This window comes from Achroia grisella, unplaced genomic scaffold (genome assembly GCF_030625045.1).
Source record: "Achroia grisella isolate CSIRO2021 unplaced genomic scaffold, CSIRO_AGI_Agris_v1 utg515, whole genome shotgun sequence".
NCBI lineage: Eukaryota > Metazoa > Arthropoda > Insecta > Lepidoptera > Pyralidae > Achroia > Achroia grisella.
Genome location: NW_026712908.1, coordinates 323117 through 345463, shown reverse-complemented (window position 1 = coordinate 345463; position 22347 = coordinate 323117). Strand labels below are relative to the sequence as shown.

General features: G+C 30.6%; 3 protein-coding genes across 3 annotated transcripts; all 3 read left to right on the top strand.

Annotated features, from left to right (window-relative positions):
• Window positions 1–106: 106 nt before the first annotated feature.
• LOC131847051 (cuticle protein 8-like) lies at window positions 107–4334 on the top strand. The gene is made up of 4 exons (XM_059196493.1): window positions 107–176; window positions 563–1057; window positions 2540–2706; window positions 4164–4334. Exons 1-4 carry the CDS (start codon window positions 165–167, stop codon window positions 4273–4275), a joined length of 786 nt encoding a protein of 261 aa, XP_059052476.1. The 5' UTR covers window positions 107–164; the 3' UTR covers window positions 4276–4334.
• A 7183-nt stretch (window positions 4335–11517) lies between these two features.
• Window positions 11518–16711, top strand: LOC131847049 (cuticle protein 19-like). Its single transcript, XM_059196490.1, has 4 exons — window positions 11518–11561; window positions 12232–12381; window positions 15500–15666; window positions 16576–16711. Exons 1-4 carry the CDS (start codon window positions 11550–11552, stop codon window positions 16622–16624), a joined length of 378 nt encoding a protein of 125 aa, XP_059052473.1. The 5' UTR covers window positions 11518–11549; the 3' UTR covers window positions 16625–16711.
• A 4067-nt stretch (window positions 16712–20778) lies between these two features.
• LOC131846930 (uncharacterized) lies at window positions 20779–22347 on the top strand. Its single transcript, XM_059196347.1, has 4 exons — window positions 20779–20790; window positions 20864–21196; window positions 21406–21572; window positions 21684–22347. The coding sequence occupies exons 1-4, from the start codon at window positions 20779–20781 to the stop codon at window positions 22345–22347; spliced, it is 1176 nt and encodes a 391-aa protein (XP_059052330.1).

The following is a 22347-nucleotide window of genomic DNA, read 5'->3' as shown; positions in this document are numbered from 1 at the left end:
AGTCGTTACGTCAGTGTAAAGGCGATCGTGTGCAGCGGTGTCATATGTCGAGTCCGGTTCTACTGTATCGTGTGACATGCACTCGCACATCGTCATCCCAAGTATAAAAACTACCACCATACCTGGATCTTTATCAAACGTAATTCACTAGTCTGGACATCATCATGTACTCCAAAGTAAGATGGCTGTTTATCTTATTATTTAATAATCTCGAAAATTTTAGAAGACGTCTCAAAAATTTTCGATGCCACATGGTCGTGGCAAAATTCAAACAAAAAATCCAATTGAAAGCTCTTATTTAATAATTTCAAAATATCATTGTAAGCAAGAGAATTTTGAAGAATATTCTAGTTATACCATAATCTGTCAATATTTTGCCAATGGCCTATTCAAAATAATAATATAATTTAAATTATTTAGGGATCTGGCGTGAAGACAGATAGATAAATTTCAATACTTAAAATTTTAGAACAATTTTTTGCAATTTCATCGTTTTGCTAATTCAAATATTTAAACTCAATTTTCTCTGATTGTGTAATTATAACGTCTTACATTTTTTCAGGTAATACTTATCGGTGCAGTGGTGGCAATTTGCCAAGCTGGTATTATCGATGACAGTCACAACCACGCCGTCTCATCACAGAGCATTGTCCGTCATGAGCAACCCAGTGAACGTTCTCATTTCACACCTGTTCTAGAACACTCAGCACCTATCATTGAACATGGAGCTTCGTATATTCATCACCCAGTACAAATCCAGCATGCTACTCCCATTCTCCAACATTCATCATTTCTTGAACATAGTGCTCCGTTCGTGCATGCTGCTCCTGTAGTGCATACTCCTCTTGTTCATGCTGCTCCCCTAGTTCATGCTACGCCTGTAGTTCACGCCGCCCCAGTTGTTCACGCTGCCCCAGTTGTTCACGCTGCCCCAGTAGTACATGCGGCACCTGTAGTCCAAGCACCAGTGGTTCATCATGTAGCATCAGCTGTTCATCAATCTCCAGTTGTTCAAATGAACTCTGCTTCTGGCTATTCGCAACGTGTCGAAGAGAATGTAAGTTTCCTATTATAATCCTATATTGCTATTTTAAATCACGCTATTTTGAAGTTTTTCATTTATGGCTTATTAAGAAGATTTGTACAGATTGGTATATATTGATAAGAACAAACATCCACATTTCTTTGCAAAATTTCAATTTGCTTATAACATGTGCAGTATTCGAAATAACCGTATTTTAAACGAGATATAGATCGAATATTCGAGAGATAAAATGGAGTATATCTGTAAACACAAAGAGAATAGATAAAGACAGAATATGGCTATTTCAAATACTGCTGCATTACACACAGACACGCATCTAAATTTCCGAGTACAAATACAAAGAAAGTGAAAGGCAACTAACTACATACTATTATGATTAAAAATGTGATCAGCTAATACAACCCAATTAAATGTTTATTGTGCAAGCTCCTTGTCGTTATACGACCATAGAAAGTTTTGTAATAATATTATGGGCAATCTATCACGCTGTGCTTTGGATTAATATCTATTTATCATTTATTATTACTAATGGCTGACCAATTCACCAGGCTGTTCTATAACACTAAAATTAAATTGTCCTCTTCTTTTTGGTTCTTAACATGTCAATTTTTAAGCGATGCGAACCAGTTTCTTAAGCATCTGCAATTCCACTATTATATCTAAACACGTTAGTAGGTACCTGTTACGAGGCAATAGTAAGGTGATAATCAAACATGCTTATCATCAATTAAAACATTATTTAATCTCTTCATGGTAACATAATTCGATTGATGTAAATATGCGTATTACTATGTATTAACCCTAAATTAGATAATCCTGCGTAATGTAAAGGCTGATCTGGAAAGTAGTCTAACGGCATACCATGTCTATGGTTTACTTTCATTTGATAAGAATACTAAATCTCGTTGTTTTATTACAAATCTATAGTAAAAGTATTAGTATATATTACAAAAACCAAATAATAATTTGACAAAAACATTGACGTGTATAGAACGATCAATTCATCAATGTAGGAATCGTATTAAATAACAAATTATTTCCGTTTATTTAGTGCGTTTATCAAGGTTTTACTATTTCAGGAAAGACCTCGTGACAAGAATTCATTATAAAGATCACGTTCAAAATCAGCATAATTTTGTTTTACTCATAAATTTTGTATAGCCTATGATAATTAAATGCAATTGTTATATTTTATTGAATACTACTTATAAAAAAATGTTGCTTTTGAAGAACGGTTAATCTGTTTAAACTAACAATAATTTTATAATTTAGTGTTAGTTACTAGTGAGTCTAGATAAAAAAGGCAGAAATATTTCTGCTTTCTATTCTCTACTGACCTCGATAAATAAAGACCTGAAAGATGATAATATACATATCGTGGGAAAATTAATACATTTAGGTATACATACCTCAATTTCTGTCTTGCACGAAAAAGTGAAGTATGGAACACCTACCATCGTCATATATTTATTATATTATTATTATATAATTCAGGCTCCTGCCAAGTATGAGTTTTCGTACTCGGTTGAAGATCCAATCACCGGCGATCACAAGTCACAACGAGAAACTCGCGACGGTGATGTCGTGAAGGGTGAATACTCTCTCCTCCAGCCAGATGGCTCCATCCGGAAAGTAGAATACACTGCTGATGACCATAATGGGTAAGTCTTAAACTAAACTGATCTTAATAAATAAATATAAAGTATTCTAAATATGTTTTAATACAAAATTATACAACACTAGGTACAATAATTATAATATAACTCAAAAAGCAAATTAAATATCAAATATAATAACGAAACCGGAATTCAGTTAAAGTAAACCATTTATTAAATTAGAACACTTAATCCTTAGGGGATCAAAATTACTCGTAATTACTCGTTCATTTAGAATGAACTCCCAACTAGGAAATAGTTGTTAACAGTAAAATTTAAATCGTGACCGTAATACTATCGTAAACTAATTCAATTCATTATAAGAAAGCATTTGATTTCATTCATGTGAACTTGATGCTCATCCATTGGCTTATGTAATATTAAATCTCGATTATGTTAAGGCCAACCGACGTACAAATTGCTAAAGAATTGAAGCTAGCGAGACTAATAACTTTTTGTGTTCAGAAACGCAATGTACGAAGCTTTTATCTTAATACCAAGCGTTGTTTCGGGCGATAAAACAGATAATATCACTACGTAGATTTTCATTTATGCTGCAACTAGATAGACTTATCTGTAATTGATACATGGTCTATAAATATAATGTGTAAATAGCTATAAGGAGACCACTATTTAAATCTCTATCCGTTTTAGTAAAATTTACATTATATTTATTCTAAATTTTATTATTTAATTAAATTACTTTCGTTTTCGTGATGTTATCTATGGAAAAAATATAACCGTAATTAATAATAATAATAACTTTATTATGCAATTAAAAGATACAAAATGGACTTAACTAATGTTATTTATTTAATTAATTAAGCTAATATTTAATCTCTAGCACTTCACATTTCGTCTATTATCCTACTCTAAATACATAAATATGATATATAAAGAAGAAAGATTTTTTTGCAATTTTAATAGAAGTTCCTTGTTGAATTGATCGAATTAGTATGGGTGAATCAAAACTATTTTCTTAATACGATGTGTTCCAAAATATGTTAGTTTAGTGGGTACATACTATTACTGACTTTTTCATTGGGTATACCTGTTACCGATAATCGAATATATGTTTTATAAAAACCAGTATGAAGATGCTTCATAAAAGTTTAATAACTTTTATAAAACTCTGATTGAATAGAATATAAAATACTTTATTTAAATAAAATAAAATATAAACACTTTTCAGTAGTAATACTTTTTAGTTATTTTTTTAATCTACCACTCGTGCAGAAAGTCTTATCATTTTTAAATAATCGTTGTAACTTTACATTTTTCAATATAGAAAATGTAATAAATAGAAGCAAGTTATTCGCAATTTGACTTATGTTTAGCAAATCACTTTTTATCATTTGATAGGGTTTACTTACTAACGCAATACCACACTAATTTTGTTACGATTAGACTGTTTATTTATTGTGAAATAAAAACTTTTCTCACCTCCATGTTTTCTTCTACAGTTTTAGCGCAGTGGTGCACAACTCTGCCCCGAATGCGCACGCTGCACAAACTGCACCCGTCCAGGAGCACACGCCCATTCAACCTGCGCCCGCGCACTATGCACATCATTGAATCACCATTTTCGCGCACTGACTGTATTAACCTATACTATTTATAATTATACTATTTAACTAAACATAATATCGTCGTTTCAATTAAAACTGAAGTACATATATTTGTGCATTCCACTGAAATTCCTTTTTACGCAAATAGAAAGTAATCTATCACTAAATAATATCTACTAAATAATCTATCAGCCCACCTAACGTCATCTGATAATTCATATCTATAGACATTATGAGTAGGTACCTCAAAAATGCATTGAAACATTGGAATATAGCCCACTTAAATTGCTATTTCTGAAAACTGATACGTTATATTCATCATAAACAGGTTTTTACTACATTATTAATATCTTAAAAATCTTTATATGTGCTTATGAAAAATATATAATGGATTATATATTAAAAATCTGTTAAAATTGTTTACTTTTGATATTAAAAATTAAATATAAACAATAATAAAGAAACGTGGTGATCCCATCACACTGTATCAATACTAAATATCTTCGATCTAAAAACATAAGAATATGTGCATAACATGTTTGAATATACTAATTATGTACATATAAGATTAAAAAATATCATTAGTATCTACAAAAAAGTTGTAAATAGCTGGCTTTTGTTTTGTACCCTAGATGTTTGATCAAAATCTCGTTTATACCGAGTGACACAGACAACTGAACAGTATTATCATAAATACTGTTCAGTATAATAAAGATGTATTACTATTTACACACACATACACACACAAGGAAAATTGTAATTTATATATATGAGAGTTTAAATTAATCAAAACCAATGTATAATCAGCACAGCGATGTAATACATCAAGTAGCATAATCATGTGTGCCTAAAAATACTTTTACGCACTATTGATGCAGGAAATTGAATTATTCTGCAGAAAGTGAACAATTGTATTACATCAATAGCGGTAGGTACATATGAGTACGCATCCAACGTGTGAAGTTGAGTAACTCGCTAATTAACAGTCGTAACTGTATTCCGATCAGAATATGGACAAGTAAATCATCGATTAACTTGTCCATAATTATACGCTTCACTATTTTGTTACAAAAGAACAAGAGATTTTTTACAAAGAATAAAACAAACCTATATTAAAAAAAATAGATTGAGTCTCTTGTATCTGAGGTCAGTTACAAAATATAAAAATGACATGAAAAGAAGGTATACCTCAACTGTTTATAATGTTTATGGAGAAATATAAAGCATAATTAAGTTGGTATTAATTTTCTATTATTTCAGTCCTTATACACTGAAAAAATACCAAAGTCACAGAAAAACTTAACTGATACAAAAAATATACCAAAATTTTGTTTACATCTGTTTTATAATATACAAAAATTATATACACAGAACTGTTTTTATAATGAGACATTTAACGTTAATTACTTAATTATCACTACTTATACAATATCTGATATCACTATAAATATGTATGACGATATGGAACATGGTTAACTATTTCAAAGATCTTACGTACCTAAGTACTCGTGTATTACCAAAATTTATAAGTTGGTACCTACAAATATAACAAAAGTGAAAGGTGAGGTACTATTTGTTAAAAATAAAATAAGTTTTATTGATAGTAAGTATAGAATAATAATACATTAAAATGTAAAGGTATCGGCTTTACTCACTGATCGCGAAAACCACCTTATATTATGAGTAAAGAATTACTATAAAAACAATATTTATTATAAACTATTAAAAATATATATATATTCGTATTGATTAAGAATTGTGGTATTTATTTTATATTTTGTGCAGTTTTTCAATAATCAATAGTACATGGTAATGAACATATTTATGTATTAAACATGTTATTTGAATATAACCGTAGAAAACATGTGTAAGTAATTTCTCACATTAATCGGAGATGTACAAACATGTTTTAGTTCTAAACTACTTCCAAATTATTTATTGCCTATTAAATTATAATACTTTACTGCTTTCAAATTTCCCAGGTACTATTTTAAACCTGAAAGCAGAAGAAAGTTTCTTTACAAAAATTTAGTAATTCGCCAAAAAGCTCTCGTAAAAAAACTAGTTGTAAGTGTGACTATTATGTTATGTCAAATACCTCTCATTGTGTTCGGCGTCAATGAAAGACCTTGGCCTACTGCCACAGTAGGCATGATTTACTATACTTTTTCCTTTTTTTCCGTTGCGACATGAAATAAGAATCGACGTCTTGATTCATGATCATTAATAAGAAAACCAAAGAATTTATGTACGTGCTTAGTTTAAATGTAGTATCTACTTCTTTACATGTATTCATTATAAATTTTGTGTTATATAAAACACGCAATCGTGTGTACCTTTTACTTGCTTCAAAAATTTTTATACATTTATTTGTTAAAAGGGATTTTGTAATATACTCCTGGTTAGTTCAATGTTATCAAAATGAAAAACCCCTCTTACAAAAAACTTTTATAGTAATTCTATAGAACAAAATTGATTATTTATTTATCACAACGAATTTTTTACACTCCGAACTAATAACAAAGATACTAAAGGAACTAAAAATTTTTTTAATATTGAATTTGAATATAAACCTGCATACTTATGATACGGACATGATCATCATCAGGATCATGATGAGGATCATATTAAAAGATAGCATAGTATTTTTTACACATCTATTAGCATTCATGGATAGTATTTGATCGTTAGTTCTGTAATTTACAAGATCTACATATATAGGTATTATTAGCTATACAAACTTGTTTTCAACAAGTTGACTTGATAAAATCAAAAAACCCGATTGTTATACACATTCTACGACCATCATATTTAATTATTACTGTCGTTATTTAAGCCCGGTGTATATTAGTGTAATGTTACGAAACCTCGCGTACAAAATCAGGATATACGTAGTTACTATAATAATAACACTGGACAATTCGCTTAGTGCTATATACTCAACAACAACAGGGAAAGACAAACATACAAATCAATATAAACAGTCATAAGTACTGGTGAATACAAATGTTTGCATCGTGCGAGGAATCGAGCCCGCGACCATCGGAAGTAATGTGGTATGCTAAACCGTTAGATCACCGAGATCGTATTATATACATACATTCACATATTTACTTTAGAAGGCACTTCAATATATTACTGTCTTATATTGCTATAGTATAAATAAGTGTAGTATGCAGCGGTGGGCTTTACAATAGTAAGAAAGATATAGTACTTTCTTCATATAAAGACCGTCATTTGTTACGTAGGGAAATACCTTAAATACACTCATGCTTGCCTACATCATATTATTTTGACTACGTTTTAGATACACGTATTAAAAATTCTCTTATCGATAACAAACAAATTTATGCAGATGTACAAATGTATATAGTTTGTAAAATTGGCCGATTGCAAGATTAATTCCGTAAATATACCCTATGTTATACATTGCACCAGTGCAATTTGATACTAAATTATAGTCTGAGGTAAAGCTGAATAGATTCTGATTTTGCACCATTTAGTCCAGAGGTGAATGACAGATGAGTACGTACCAGTTTCTAGTCGGATTATGACTCATGTGTCAAACTGCATTGCCAAATAGATACCCGTAATTCAAATACATTTCAATAATTTTATTATCTTACTAATATTATAAACGCGGAGGATTTTGATAATGGATAGATGTCTGTTACTGTTTCACGCAAAGAGTGCTGAACGGACATAGATGAAACTCTACATCAAAATAACACATAGGCTACAACTTTCATGTGGGTGCCGCGGACACAGTTAGTATCATATATTTTAGAATTTTGAAGTATCTGGTCACATAATTTATAGTAACTCTATTTTTTTAATTATTATACTATTTGATTAATTATTTTTTATAAATAAAGCCTATATTTGATTAAATAGAGCCGAAGTTTAATTAAATTGTTGATACATAATATCATTAATATAAATAAATGCAATTATCAAGTCTCGCCATATATGCCATATACATACGCCATGTATATATTATGATGGCTATAACACTGATCTTAGACTCCTAAGATCCATCTAGAGTAGTCGAAGATAACTTGGCTAAGAAAAGAAATTTTATTAGAAGTATAGTATGGAGACGGAAGGGTATATTTGCAATGTAAAAAGAAGTTTTAAATAGAATGTTACTTAAAATTACGAAATGCTTGCATTTAGGCAGGTCTAATTATTAACTATATAATGAAATTGAAAATATGTTGATGTTGATCATTAAACACACCACTCAACACCAAATTGCACCCACACAATTCGCTAGTTATAAAATGTGTTATGTTTTAAAGCCCGCCCAACAAGGTCGCAGTTACCGCAACTGTCTTTTACACACTTCTTTACTTGGCAACGCTCTAGTTAACCATATGTAATTGCGAAGAACTAACAAGACGCTGAACTGAGAGAACATAAATGTAAATAAACATGACTCACATTATCGTTACAATTAAATACTTAAACTTAGTCTTCCAGTAAAATTTAATAAGAAAAAAAAAAGAATTCTACTCCAATGAGGCTATTTAAAAAAAAACATTGATAGCAATCGGATGATCGATATGTACATGAATCGATAGGTACAATACAAACACAGTATTTTGTATATTACTGAAGAGTGTCATATTATCGGTCATGAACAGATGACATAACAACATATAAACGATGTTGTAGGGTAACTATTCTAAATGTCAACCGTCATGGAAAATGTCCGGTTTTCCTTCTTATTACTAAAGCCTTCTTAATTTAGCTACAAAAAGCGTTCAATCGAAATAAGAAACGTGTGTAAATGTTATATTATGGATTGCATGTAGTGATTTAGATGGAGAAGGACATATTGACCACTATATTTAATCACTTTTTATCCACATGAACTGGAACATCCAGTCACGAGTACGAAATAGATGAAAACTAGTTAAAAATAGTTACGTAAAGTAATCTTCCCATTTATCATTAATTACTAAACTATCTAAATAAAAACATTTGTAGCAGTAATTAAATAAATATCTCAAACTAAGACCTATGATTGATACACGACTATGAGTTGATATTGGCCTTTAACTTAATACATATTAATATATCTTGTAAAGAGCAAAATAAGCATATTGTTACAAAATTTTAACCTTGCACAGATTTAGAATTTTATAGAAAATTCTCAATTGATTAGCATCTCCAAGCTTTACTGGTTTGATATGTATTTTATCTTGTTCAAATAAGTAGGCATTTTGGACCTACTCCTTAAGATAATACTATTTTTACAGCTTAACTATGCATTGAATAAATATGTTCTTTACCGATCAACTCGTAGCTGATTTATACTAAACTTTTCCAATGCTCCTCCACTATCAGCACTGTCGTAATCAGATCAGATCAGTAGGTTAATGGACTACCGACTGTTCTCTATGCCTCTGCTGACTACACTTCGACCCAATCTTCAGCCCTCCAACCTGATATCCGGTTCATGCTCATTTCAACAGTGTAATTCTCTTACCAAAGTTTTCGACCTTAGTTCTACGTCAATACTCTACATACGAGTATGACGAGATAATACGATGAATAATAGTAAATTTATAAAGTTAATATAGCATGCACATTAATCTTTCATAAAGCAAATCTTTATATTCGTATATATTTATTTCATTATGTATCCATATTGTTTACGACGTATCAACATATATATTCACAATCTTAAATTATATTTAGAACTATAAAAAATTAAATAAGTCCTAAAATTTATTGATGGCTAAAACTTATCGCCTAAAGATGTTAAAAAATATATGATATAGAAAGAAAAATGACATGATAGAGAAAGTAGTTAAGTAATATCAAACACGACAGCCAAGATATATTTCTTCTAAAATATTCAATTGCATGACAATTGGCTTGTCATTAAAATAAATTACTATTTAGAAACTATTATTAGACGATAAATATATCAATTACAAATAAAAATACTAGTACCAGTACCTACATATAGACGACATTATTTAAGTTATTCCTCATATGTTAATAAGCTTTAAGGTCATTGCAATGCTAGCTTCGTAAGTGAGCTGAAAATGAAAATGTCAATGACCTATAGATGACAAGAAGAACTATTGAGATCAATATAATATCAGCGATATACAATTGCATTTGAAACATGCTATATTCAGCGGTATGGATGGTCCATTTACAGTCCAGTCTCGTTGATACATTTATATATAGGTGATATAAATTTAAAAATCAGTCAATATAAGAACATGTAAAAATTTTATGACATTTGTTAGTCTTGCTAAAACTCGAGACAGACTGGACAGAATTGGCTAATTTTGGTTTGGTTTTGAAATATTTTTTTAGAACTCTAAGGAGTAAGTGGTGGAGTAAGCAAGTAAGTGGTGAGAAAAATATGAAGAAATTCCATGGAAAATAGTAATAACAACAATTTTATTTTCCCATACAAATTGTATTATACTGATTCCACCTGTCATACAATTAATTTCTAAACGGACCCTCCATTCCGAAATTTATTACGTAACCAAACTTTAAAATACCTTTTAGTCAAAGGTTATTTAATTCTGAGAGTCTGGTATAAAAATTCAAGTTCTTCCTCTTTACGATAACAGTACAGATCGAAAATTGCGGATACCTACTGTGCTGGTATTTAACCTCGAACTAGTAGCCCCAAATTCAAGGTCATTATCATCCGCTATAGACTGACTGTCATAAAACATGCCTATAGAAGCTTACCTAATTTAAATTTAATGTCTTAAAGATTATGCTAAGTTACATCAATATTTGTAATATAGTAAACTGAGAGAAAACTAGAGATCAACACTTTTAAACTACATAAGCTTTTGTAATGTTACATGCTTTGATTTATAATGTTTTCTATAGTTAACACGCATGCAGCGATAGTAAAGTGTTAAAATTATTGTTTCCTGATTGTAACATTGGCAAACGACGAAGTCACGTCTTACACTAGCATTGTTTAAAGAATGAACCCATAAATTTCTACAAAGAACCACTTGATATTGTCTGCTGCCTGCTGGAATTGATATTTGATCTGCTTTCTTCGCATGAGTCGAGCTGATGCAGATATTAATCTCACCTTGAACCATGCATAATACTGCATAATTTTACGTAATTGCTATATTATTATCAAACTACCGTATTCTTTCTTGCGTATACATAGCACACGCGTCGCATCTCGCTTAACTAATATAAAAGTCGGTAATTTCGCTCTTCGCTAACAGTTGTGTGTGGTCGGTGAGACGAAGCAAACCTAAATTCAAACACAAAATGATCGCTAAAGTAAGTGTAATCCGTGATATAATCTCCCGTTACGAAATTAAGTGAAAGGATTTGCCGAAACGTCGACATAAGTGATCTGGAGCAACCCCGAGGATTTATTGTTTCTCGGAATAGTGTTCTATACAATTTTATGCTCCAATTTTTTTTTTCGATAACAATTGAATCGGGATTATGCAATCAAATTATTTAAATGATTAAAGCTAACCAACGTAAATTTATGGCCCGGGCGTGTAATTAAATTAAAACGATCCTTAATTATAGAATTAAGGATCGTTTTTTTACGTAATGTCACGATAACTGTAATAGAGCTTAAAAGTTCATTCACTGAAATACAAAAATAAAGTATTTAACATTTTTTTTGTGATTTAAGTTTGTCCGCCGTTATATTTTCACTGCTATATTTAAATGAATGTATTAAATCTACACTTCCATTGTATATACATACACATTAAAATTGCACAAAACAATGACTAGAAACTAAACATAATTTACACATGTTTCCGTTATAGCTCAGCGCCAACTGCCATAAACTTTCTACTTCTGCATTTATAATCTGAAACAAAGGAAATGAATTCCATAAGAAATACAAAGCAATAGAATTACTTTAATATGGATAATCTTAATGTACAGTATTTTATTTTAATCATACGAAATTGTATTTTTTTACCAGGTAGCCGTCGTCTTGGCCCTCGTGGCGTTGGTATCAGCCGGAGTAGTCCCGGTTGGATACGGTGGTTACGAACAAGGCGCAATTGCTTACGCACCCGTCCAACAAGTCGCCCAATATGGAGGCTATGATGACAGACACGTTGACTACCATGTAAGTTCATTATTATGGAAGATATAGATGCACTCTAAAAAATCTTATTTCAAAACATACAATACAATGAAAGTATTATGTGATTCTGGATATAGTTTATATATTTTTGTTTCCTTTGATGGTTGAGGAAGTCGAAATTGAAAATATATAACAAGTTAGTTTTTTTATATAATAAAATGTCAAATAGGCTAGCGGTTCTACCGAAACATTGAGCCAAGCTTTTTATTTAGAATAAATAAACATTTTCAAATATATCCCCTAGTATATTCCTGGGTTGCCATTTCTGATTGTTAACATATTATAATTTAAAACTGCGCTACAAATACAGTTTGAAAGATACGCTTTTTGGCGAAAAAATTAAGTAATATATAATATATAGTACACAGACGATTTTAGGTCTTCCTCTGGAAAATATAAAATGTGTCTTAGGCAAAAGGTAAAACTATCTAATTCGGTGACATCTTTAAAACAATTTGGGCATGCGAAGTATTTGTTTTTTACAATCTCTAATATAAGAAGAATATTATCCTAGTTTTTTTAATATCAATGTGTGCACGTGCCCTATAAAGGCTTTAGGAGAATGTTATTCCATATATCAACGATCCAAGACCAATCATAATATCTGGATAACAAATACCACTTTTAGTCATGTAGATCATCAACATATTTACCATATTAGCGGCTAATAACATTATTTTATATAGTAAACAATATGTAAATTCCATATTCAAAAGTTACCAATATCAACTTTTTATGGCATTATTACGTTAAGTTATACATGTTATGTAAGTATAAAAATTACATTATATTTCATAGCTGAAATGTTACCAAATATATAACAACCTATTTAGTATGCTAGTTTAGAGCTATCCAAGTAAGGATACACAATTACAACGTTCACTTGTCCATATAAACAATACAACATTATTTACGTCAACATATTTATAATACGCCCAGTTACGAAATATCAAAATATACAAAAAAAAGATAAAGTTATAATATAACCAACCTTCAGTTAATGAACATTGTGGTGAGGAACTCGCAATGTGTGCACACAGTAGTAATCTCAAAGATCATTATTGCAACACGATATCTCTGTCATACCAGCTATAAATTCATCACATTTTAAACCTCTAAGAAATTGGTCAAGGATATGCATGTAAAAAATTGTAACAGTAGCTAGCTTGTAATTTTCTGCTAATTAACTCTTACACTAAACAAATGCATACTAATTTGTAGCCCGTAAGTGGAGCACCGAAGCTAGTTTTGTTTTCCTAGGTTTGTATTACTTTGCAAGTGACGTAATACAATACTAACTAGCTAATTGATAACTTGCATAAACGCGCGTGCTGTACGGTCAAATATAATCGAAGCTGTTTCCGGGATAAGATCTAAGACAATAATGCTTCTTAGTACTTACATTGCATCATCACAGTCCAGATAGCTAAATTCAAGCGAATAAGTACGAGTAACATTATATTTCCCCAGAGAAAATGTAGGTAATGTATGCACGCAAATCAGACATCGCAATGCAGGTGTATCGGCATTTAGTTTGTTTCTCTACGCGGTTGAATGAGTAACAACCTAAGACTTTTGTTATTATGTAAGCAGAGCTTTATTATAATATACTGAATGCCAACTTACTACAAATAAATATTATGTACTTGTATAAAACACTACTATTGTAGTATATTAATAAATCTGTCATAAATATTACCATTTACTTTTTATTATTACTATTTATTTCTGTTACAAATATCTAACATGATCTATAATATAAAAATTGATTGTCATGACTGACGAACTAACTGATCTATCAAGGAAAAGCTGAAACTAGAGGCTAGTTGTATTATATTTTAGAATAGGTACTATTTAAAAATGATTAAGTAAAAAAATCCCGGTATTTACACTAAATTTCATCACTATTCCTAGATATATCAATTATTATAATATAAGTTCGTAAATCTGGCTAGAGATATTATACTCCATTAACTATAAATAGGCACTTGCTTACACTATTATTTACGTCTAGGTGCTATAATGTAACAGTCAATATATCTCTGAGAATTCACGGTTCAAATACCTGTTAATGATGCAGTCGTAAATCGATAGAATAATTTGAAATGTCCTAGTTCTGTATTACATAAAGCCTTAGCAGCAAATCCTGGTCGTGACTGAAGGGCCGATAACGTAGCTGTTCCCAGAACATTGCGACATTTGCATCTACGCGAGGGACGTAATGACTGTCATGATACGAGTGGGAATGGACCGTTGTTTGCATAAACTGGCGCGTGCTCTCACGCTCGTTTAATGGCAGATGTGGATTTTGTCGGTCTGTTGCCGACCCAAATACAACGTTGAGCAAACAGACATTTGACAGATTTGAATATTTTGAAATTCTGATGTAATATTCATTATAAATTTCTATACAATTTTAATGAAATCTAGAACAAACAAGGAAAGATATAGCTATGAACATCCGCAGAAACAGCTACAATCAAGCAATCAAAAGAATATTTTTTAAAATTTCATTCACTTTATTTGTTATAAAATTCTTTTATTTGAGTAAAATAAAATAGTATTAAAGTTGATTCAATATAAGAAAATAAGGACTGGCAATAAATGTATCAATGTACACAAAATTTGTTCTTAATATGAGACTCCACTATCACTATTCGAGTTATATTTTATGTTCTACGCATTCATATTGTATGACTTATTTTTCTTATGTTTAACTTCTATAGAAACTAACTTCAATGACAGAGAAGTAAAGGACACTCTTCGTACCTTAATATTATAAAAAATTGTGCATGTATTTAGGAAAATAATGGAACTAGTGCAATTTTTTTGCTCTTGACCTCATCACCTTAGATGAATAAGTGTGCAAGAAATGACATATTCTTATAAAAATTCATGATTACCGCAGCTATAAACCAATCTGACGATCACTAAATTATGACTACGATATTACAGAATAATAAGAACAAGTATTCAAAAATAATAGACACCAACTTTACTTCAATTTCAGAATTGAAAAAAAATATTTTGTAATATTTTTCTATAAAGACACAATAAAATAGGTTTTCTTCATACAGCAATATCTATATGTTTATTTCAGGCACACCCCAAATACGACTACTCTTACTCTGTATCTGACCCTCACACTGGTGACCACAAGACCCAGCATGAGGTCCGTGATGGTGATGTAGTAAAGGGAGAGTACTCCTTACTTCAACCAGACGGCACCTTCCGTAAGGTCACTTATACCGCCGATGACCACAATGGGTATGTATTCTTAAGAAAATAATCATAATTATTTTACATTGTTATATTTTCTGTAACTGTCCCTCTCCGTTTATATTTAACATTTTATCTGAGCTTTGTAGTGGTAAACTTAACTGTATAGAAAATAATCATAATTATTTTACATTGTTAGTTAAAAATAATATTTTCAAATTAATTCAAATCCCTGACGATGTTAGGTATCTATCTATGAAATAACTTTTATCCATTGCATTGCTATTTTGTAAATAGTACAAATTAGAAAAAAATAACCTAAAATACAAATTATAGATGGAAGGAAAATATTCAATAAGTTCTCAGTCACAAAAAAAAATTAATAATCTCAGGCCAATTCACACAGCGGCATCTAGACCCACGTTAAGCTAGCTAAAGCTTGTGTTATGGGTACTAGATAACTGATACAAATACATAGATTTTTTTTTTCATAAATACATACATATTATGCATAGAAAATACCCAAACCGATACAAACAATCATACTCCTGAATACAAATGTTTGTGCCGTGCGAGGAATCGAACCCGCGACCATCGAACGTAAAGCGGTATGCTAGACCGTTAGATCACCGAGGTCGTCAAAAATATTTAATTAATTATCTTTAAGTATATATAAAATAACGTCAACTGATATCTTTGTGTTGTATTACGAATAAAAAATATATAAATTAGAGAACGGCAGAACAGAAAACGTTGATAAACATTTTCAATATTCAAAATGATGATGATGACATTAACTTGACGCGTGTTACGTTACTCGTTAAATATAACCAAAACCTGATTGAAAATGTCATTCATCAACATGTTATCTCATCACACGTTTCCTTCTTTTGAAGGCCAAATTGTTAGCATCTTATTTGAATAATTATATTAATTAATTATGTTTCTTGGTTGCAGCTTCAACGCGGTAGTTGAGAACAGCGGGCCATCCCAACACCAATACTAGTTATTATCAATAATGGTGGCGGCACGCCCGCCATACACCCATGTGATATTAAACCTTTAATACTTATGTAGATAGTCTTTGGTCAATTACGACTTTTATGTTTTAAGACTGCGGCGAAAATATACTGTTTGAAAAAAGTTGTATTTTTATTGCACTGATTTACATTTAGTATTTAAGTATAGCGCAATCTAATAGCCCGTCTGGTAGTAAGTCATAAGCTGCAATTACCTGTGACCACAAATAAGTTAATATTACATACCTGGCCATAGAGGTACTAACACCTTTGCATAGCTACCTATATACCCAGCCCTTTTCATCTTCTGCTTAATAATTATATAATTCCCTAGAAATGTCTTAGAATCATTTCTACATGTATCTGTTCCCAATGTGTACAATGTTTGTGAGGAGTAACAAATAAAATATTATATTATATTATATTATATTATATTATATTATATTATATTATATTATATTATATTATATTATATTATATTATATTATATTATATTATATTATATTATATATATTTCTAGAGAACATATATGTATTATGGTTCTGACGATACAAAATCGATTTTCAAGCAGGATGGGTAACACCTGTACCTGATTGTTACCTGTACAGACACAAATGAATAAAATTAAAATATATTGTTTTAACCTAAACTTTTTAATATCGAAATCTCAATTCGTCATCGTAATGTTTAAATGTTCAGTAAGGAAAATATAATACGTAAATGAAATAAATATTTTCTTAATCTATTTTTTAAGACATTAGTCTAGTTTCTTGTCTAGTCAATACCAGAATAAGACCTATGTCTTATTCTAATATTACTTAGAGTTTTGGAATAATAGATTTTTTTTTCCACATACCCATGTAATGCAGATCTATTAATTGTAGCAAACGTAATTAGTTTATTAGGTTTTTTTTTATTATACCTATTACTACGTTAATACAATCAGTAGTTAAATATATACACACTCATGAGGATGAATGACCATGTTAAATTTTAGTAAGGTCCTTACAATTTTCAACTCTGTCCCATAACATTTCTTTTGTAAGGAGCAAATAGTTCAAAGGTCAGCAACCCTAGTAACCTATAACATGTTTGTTTTCCATACAATTGTTCATAGAATATACATATTATTTTTATAAATATATGAAAAATATTTAGAGCACGCGACAGAGATATGTACATGTAAATTAGGTCTCGTAGATACCTTCTCTTAAATGACTAAACAGAACGTTTCAATTTCGTAATTTTAATATGTTTGTTAGTAGCCGTCTAATGTCGGTCACATATAATACAGCATGTATAATACATCTTTTCTAAAAATACATACAGATATTTGATTTATTTACTTGTGTCTGGCGACTAATAGCCCATATTATAAATACCTTATAGACTACATATTAATATACTAATATAAAATTGTTTCTGTGGTCACCGCATTGACGACGGCAATCTGTCACGCTAGCGCCGATACCCTACCCCATTCGGCCAGTAGTCCTCCTTCATGAAGGTGCGCATGTATTATTTAAGTTTTAGTCAAATATTATTTTTTGATGTTAGCACAATGAACTATTAATATAACACAAAAATATTGTGTTGAGTTATAAACACTTAACGCTGCAAGAGTTCTCTTCCAGCATACAAGCATGGATGAGTTACAATCCATTCCACACACAGAATATCTTAATGATGGTTTTACAATTATAATTTAATACAATAAACTGTGGTTTGCTCGATAAGTACTTGTCTAATATAATAAAATATAAAAATTCAGCATATTTATCTTATAATGCCAATACATTGGTTTAGTAGTCGTACTTACTTGGTGCCCAAAGTTTAATTTTACACTCTCGGATGCCAGTACGTAGTTATGTATCCAATGGCACATTTTTGAATAAGTATACGTTGGTACTTCATGAAAGAATGTATAAAATATTTTTAGTCTAACAGTTCGTGCATCCTTATCACACTCTTGGATATTTTTTTTCGATGAAAATGCAATAGAGCTCCCGATTGGATGAGACGCTCTCCGAGATCCAATGGATAATGACAAAATGTTAATCGTAGCCTCATAAACGGAGTATGAAGGGCTACTATCATAGTCCATCATAGAAATAACAGAAATAAACCACGATGGTTTTCAGGAAAAACCGAGTGTAGGTCCACGTGATTAAGTCCATTGCTATCTAGTACATATTACTAAAAATCTTAGATTCACTCTTGTTCAGTTATTTAACGTATTTGTTACTAATTATTATTTAATAAAGACATTGTTATTTAATTTGGGATTTGGAGAAAACATGATTATAACATAAATACATATTATTATGCCTATATCTTTTTGTAAAATAATGATGAATGACAAAAATATTGATGATAACCTAAAATCATAAACAATTAAAATTAATAATATATAGTAGCTAGATATTATTTCTCACCTTGATAAAATTCTACTTTCTGATTTATATGTACAAACTGAATTACGAATGAACTTACTTTCATAATTTTATAATTCAATAGTGGTTAATAATTAAAATTATTTATTTTATATTTACTGATATGAATTTTTATAAAATAAAATATAATGTCACATTTTTAAATGTGTAATGAGAGACATCATGTGTCAGTAGTATTCCAACTTAGGTATGGTCCAAAATTAAGTTAGCTCAAGCATTTTTTCTAACCCAATTTCACTTGAATAGACTTGATCACTTCCACAAAATAAACAATGTTTTAAGTATGCTGCAGCAAAAATTTGGAACGACTTGGCCCCGCCAGTTCGTTCATCACTGATTTTTTGCTAACCAATATTTAGGCGCAAATGTAGCAAATGGTTGCTGCAAGAACAATTCCTCGTTTCGTAGTATTGTAATTTACTAAGTTGTGTCGATATATGTGTGTACACGCAAGTCTGCGTCTGTTAGTATATATGATAAAATAACCCTGAATAATTCTTAGATTTTATTTAACGTTGTAACTAATCCTGAATAATATTTAGATTATATATATTTAAGTTTGTTATTGTCAATTTTTATTTTTACTTTGTTAGTTGTAGTTTAAAACTTAATATGCTATCGTCGTCGTCGATCTCACATTGTATTTTACTGATAAAGGCTATAACAGAATACCAGAGAGGGTGGACTCACTGCCCTCACTGAGTTATAGACCGTTTTGTCTCATTAATTAGTTTTTAAATTATATTATTCTATGGGCAATAGTTGTATTGTGTAAAAAGTTTCAGTTTGAGACAAATAAAGATTATTATTATTATTATATTATTAACATCAGCAATAAGTACTTCTTATCCTGAAGAATTCTAAGAGCAAAGATTTTTCAAATAGGTTTTTGCTTTAAGTCAAACTTAGGCGAATGTATAACTATCAGAAGATAACTATCTTCTGTGTAATCTGAACATAGCCACAACAAATATGATATATTAAAGTATAATTTCAATAGTAACAATCTATTTTATTAACATGTGGTATTATTAATATTTACATAGTATGGAATAAAGTCCCTACCGCTGCGGTGTATGTACGTTTAATTATTTTATATTACACAACGGATTTCTAATCAGTTTCAGCAATTGACTGTGTGACAGGGGAAGATTTATGTCTATATTATAATAAAATAGAAAAGATATTCAAATATTTGTAATGGATCTTTGAAGCTGGAGCCATTTAGTATTTGATTATATTTGTCGCTTAGAATGAGATAGTTGCTTATAAACAAAATAACTTTTCGTATATATATAAAAATAAATACCATTAATATACTTAATAGTACAAATTTAATAAAAAAATTTATAACCTGTAAGGAATTATAATTTGAATAAAGGAATAGACAACTGTTCCCCATTATTACATAATGTACACACACCAGCGTACATGAAACAAAACTAGATGTCACGCTAGATTACTCACTTTTTGTAATCCACGTGTTTTGAATACTGGATAGAGAAAACACGGAGCCTGTGTTAAATCTTCATTACCATTTTAATTGTTAACCACTATTCATCTAGTCAACGACATTGATGGTTTGTTTCGGTATTACCGAACAGCATATTTTAGGACAAACAAAGCTCCTTTTATAAGAGAGGAGCATTCAGAAAATATCAGTAGTCTTCCATCGAACACCAGGAAAGATGATTCTTAAAGTAAGTCGTTTCCTCATTCTTATTATGAAAACACAATACTATTATTGTAAATGTATTATTATATTTGTTTCAGAAAACTTTATTATCGATAATTTTGAAGACGAGTTGTCTGCAAATAGTTTATGGAGCTGCATATTCCAAAGTCTATGTTACTAGAGGTGCACAAGAAGTTCCTGTGGAATATTTAAATTATGGTGCACCTCCAATTATTACAAATCCACAATTAGCTCAAATATCAGCTGCACCTATTGGATCTGTTCTACCCTTACAAAACGTTGTCTCTGCGTGCGTGGCACCATGTATTCCCAGTCAACCTATAAATACTCTAGCAACTGTACCTACTAGTTCTAAAATCATAGCATATAATTCTCCAAATAAACCTGCCGTTGTTGGTCCAGTACCTGATGTAAGTACTAAAAATATTTGAATAAACATATTAATTACCTATATATGTGCGAATTTGTGAAGATTACTTCACAAATTCACCATATTATATATTTTCGATATATCTATAATACTAATTATAGATATATTATTTATAGTGATAATACGGTATATTTGTAATGCATTAAATAAGTACATTTGGATAAAATATTATTATTCTATTTCCTTCAGGAGAAAACAAGCTATGAGTATTCATACGTAGTATATGATGAGAACACAGGAGACCAAAAAGCACAGCGAGAATTAAGCGATGGTTCCGTCGTAGAAGGAGAATATTCATTTATACAACCAGACGGTTACGTGCGAGAGGTGAAATACAGAGCTGATGACTTAACAGGGTAAAATTATGATATTAATATTGAAATATGTTAAATAAATCAACTATAGCACTCATACTATTGTAAAATTTCGTGTTCTTTTGAAATCCTAATGAATTTTCTTTTTAATAGATTCAATGCCGTGGTCAAAAACTTCTTACCACAGTCTGTACCTAATACGGATGGTAAGAAACCAGAAGCAAAAACTAAGAGTGTACCAAATCCAGCATGTCAAGAAACACAAAAAGAAGCGTTGAAAGTAGACCAAGAATTAATTACTCCTACTGAGACGCCTACACCATCCACACCTGAATTAATTCCAACTTCAATAAGGGAAACTGCTGAAGCCGTAACTGAAATACCATTGGAGCCTACAGCAATCGTGGTTGTCGACCCTACTACTCCAGAAACGATTATAGCTAAAACTGCTATTGAACTCGTCTCATCGCCACCGAAATCACTACCTGTATTTATTGAAATTCCTACTACCGATAAAACTATCGAACCACAAAATTATGCTGTAGTCGAGCTAGTCAACGACTCTACTACTAATGGTGACCCTGCTGTAACTGAACATGACATTATTAACTGTACTGATGTGACACATACGCATGAAGCTATAAAAACTATAGAAGTGGTCTCCAAACCTGAAGTACCGTTAACAAACGTTCCTGTGGCTTATAATGATATTATTCGATGTGTACAAGCAGCTATAGCTAACGCCGGATCTAATGTAAAACCTTATATTTCCCCATTAACGTACATAATTTTACCTGGAGCCAATAAACCATGTTAG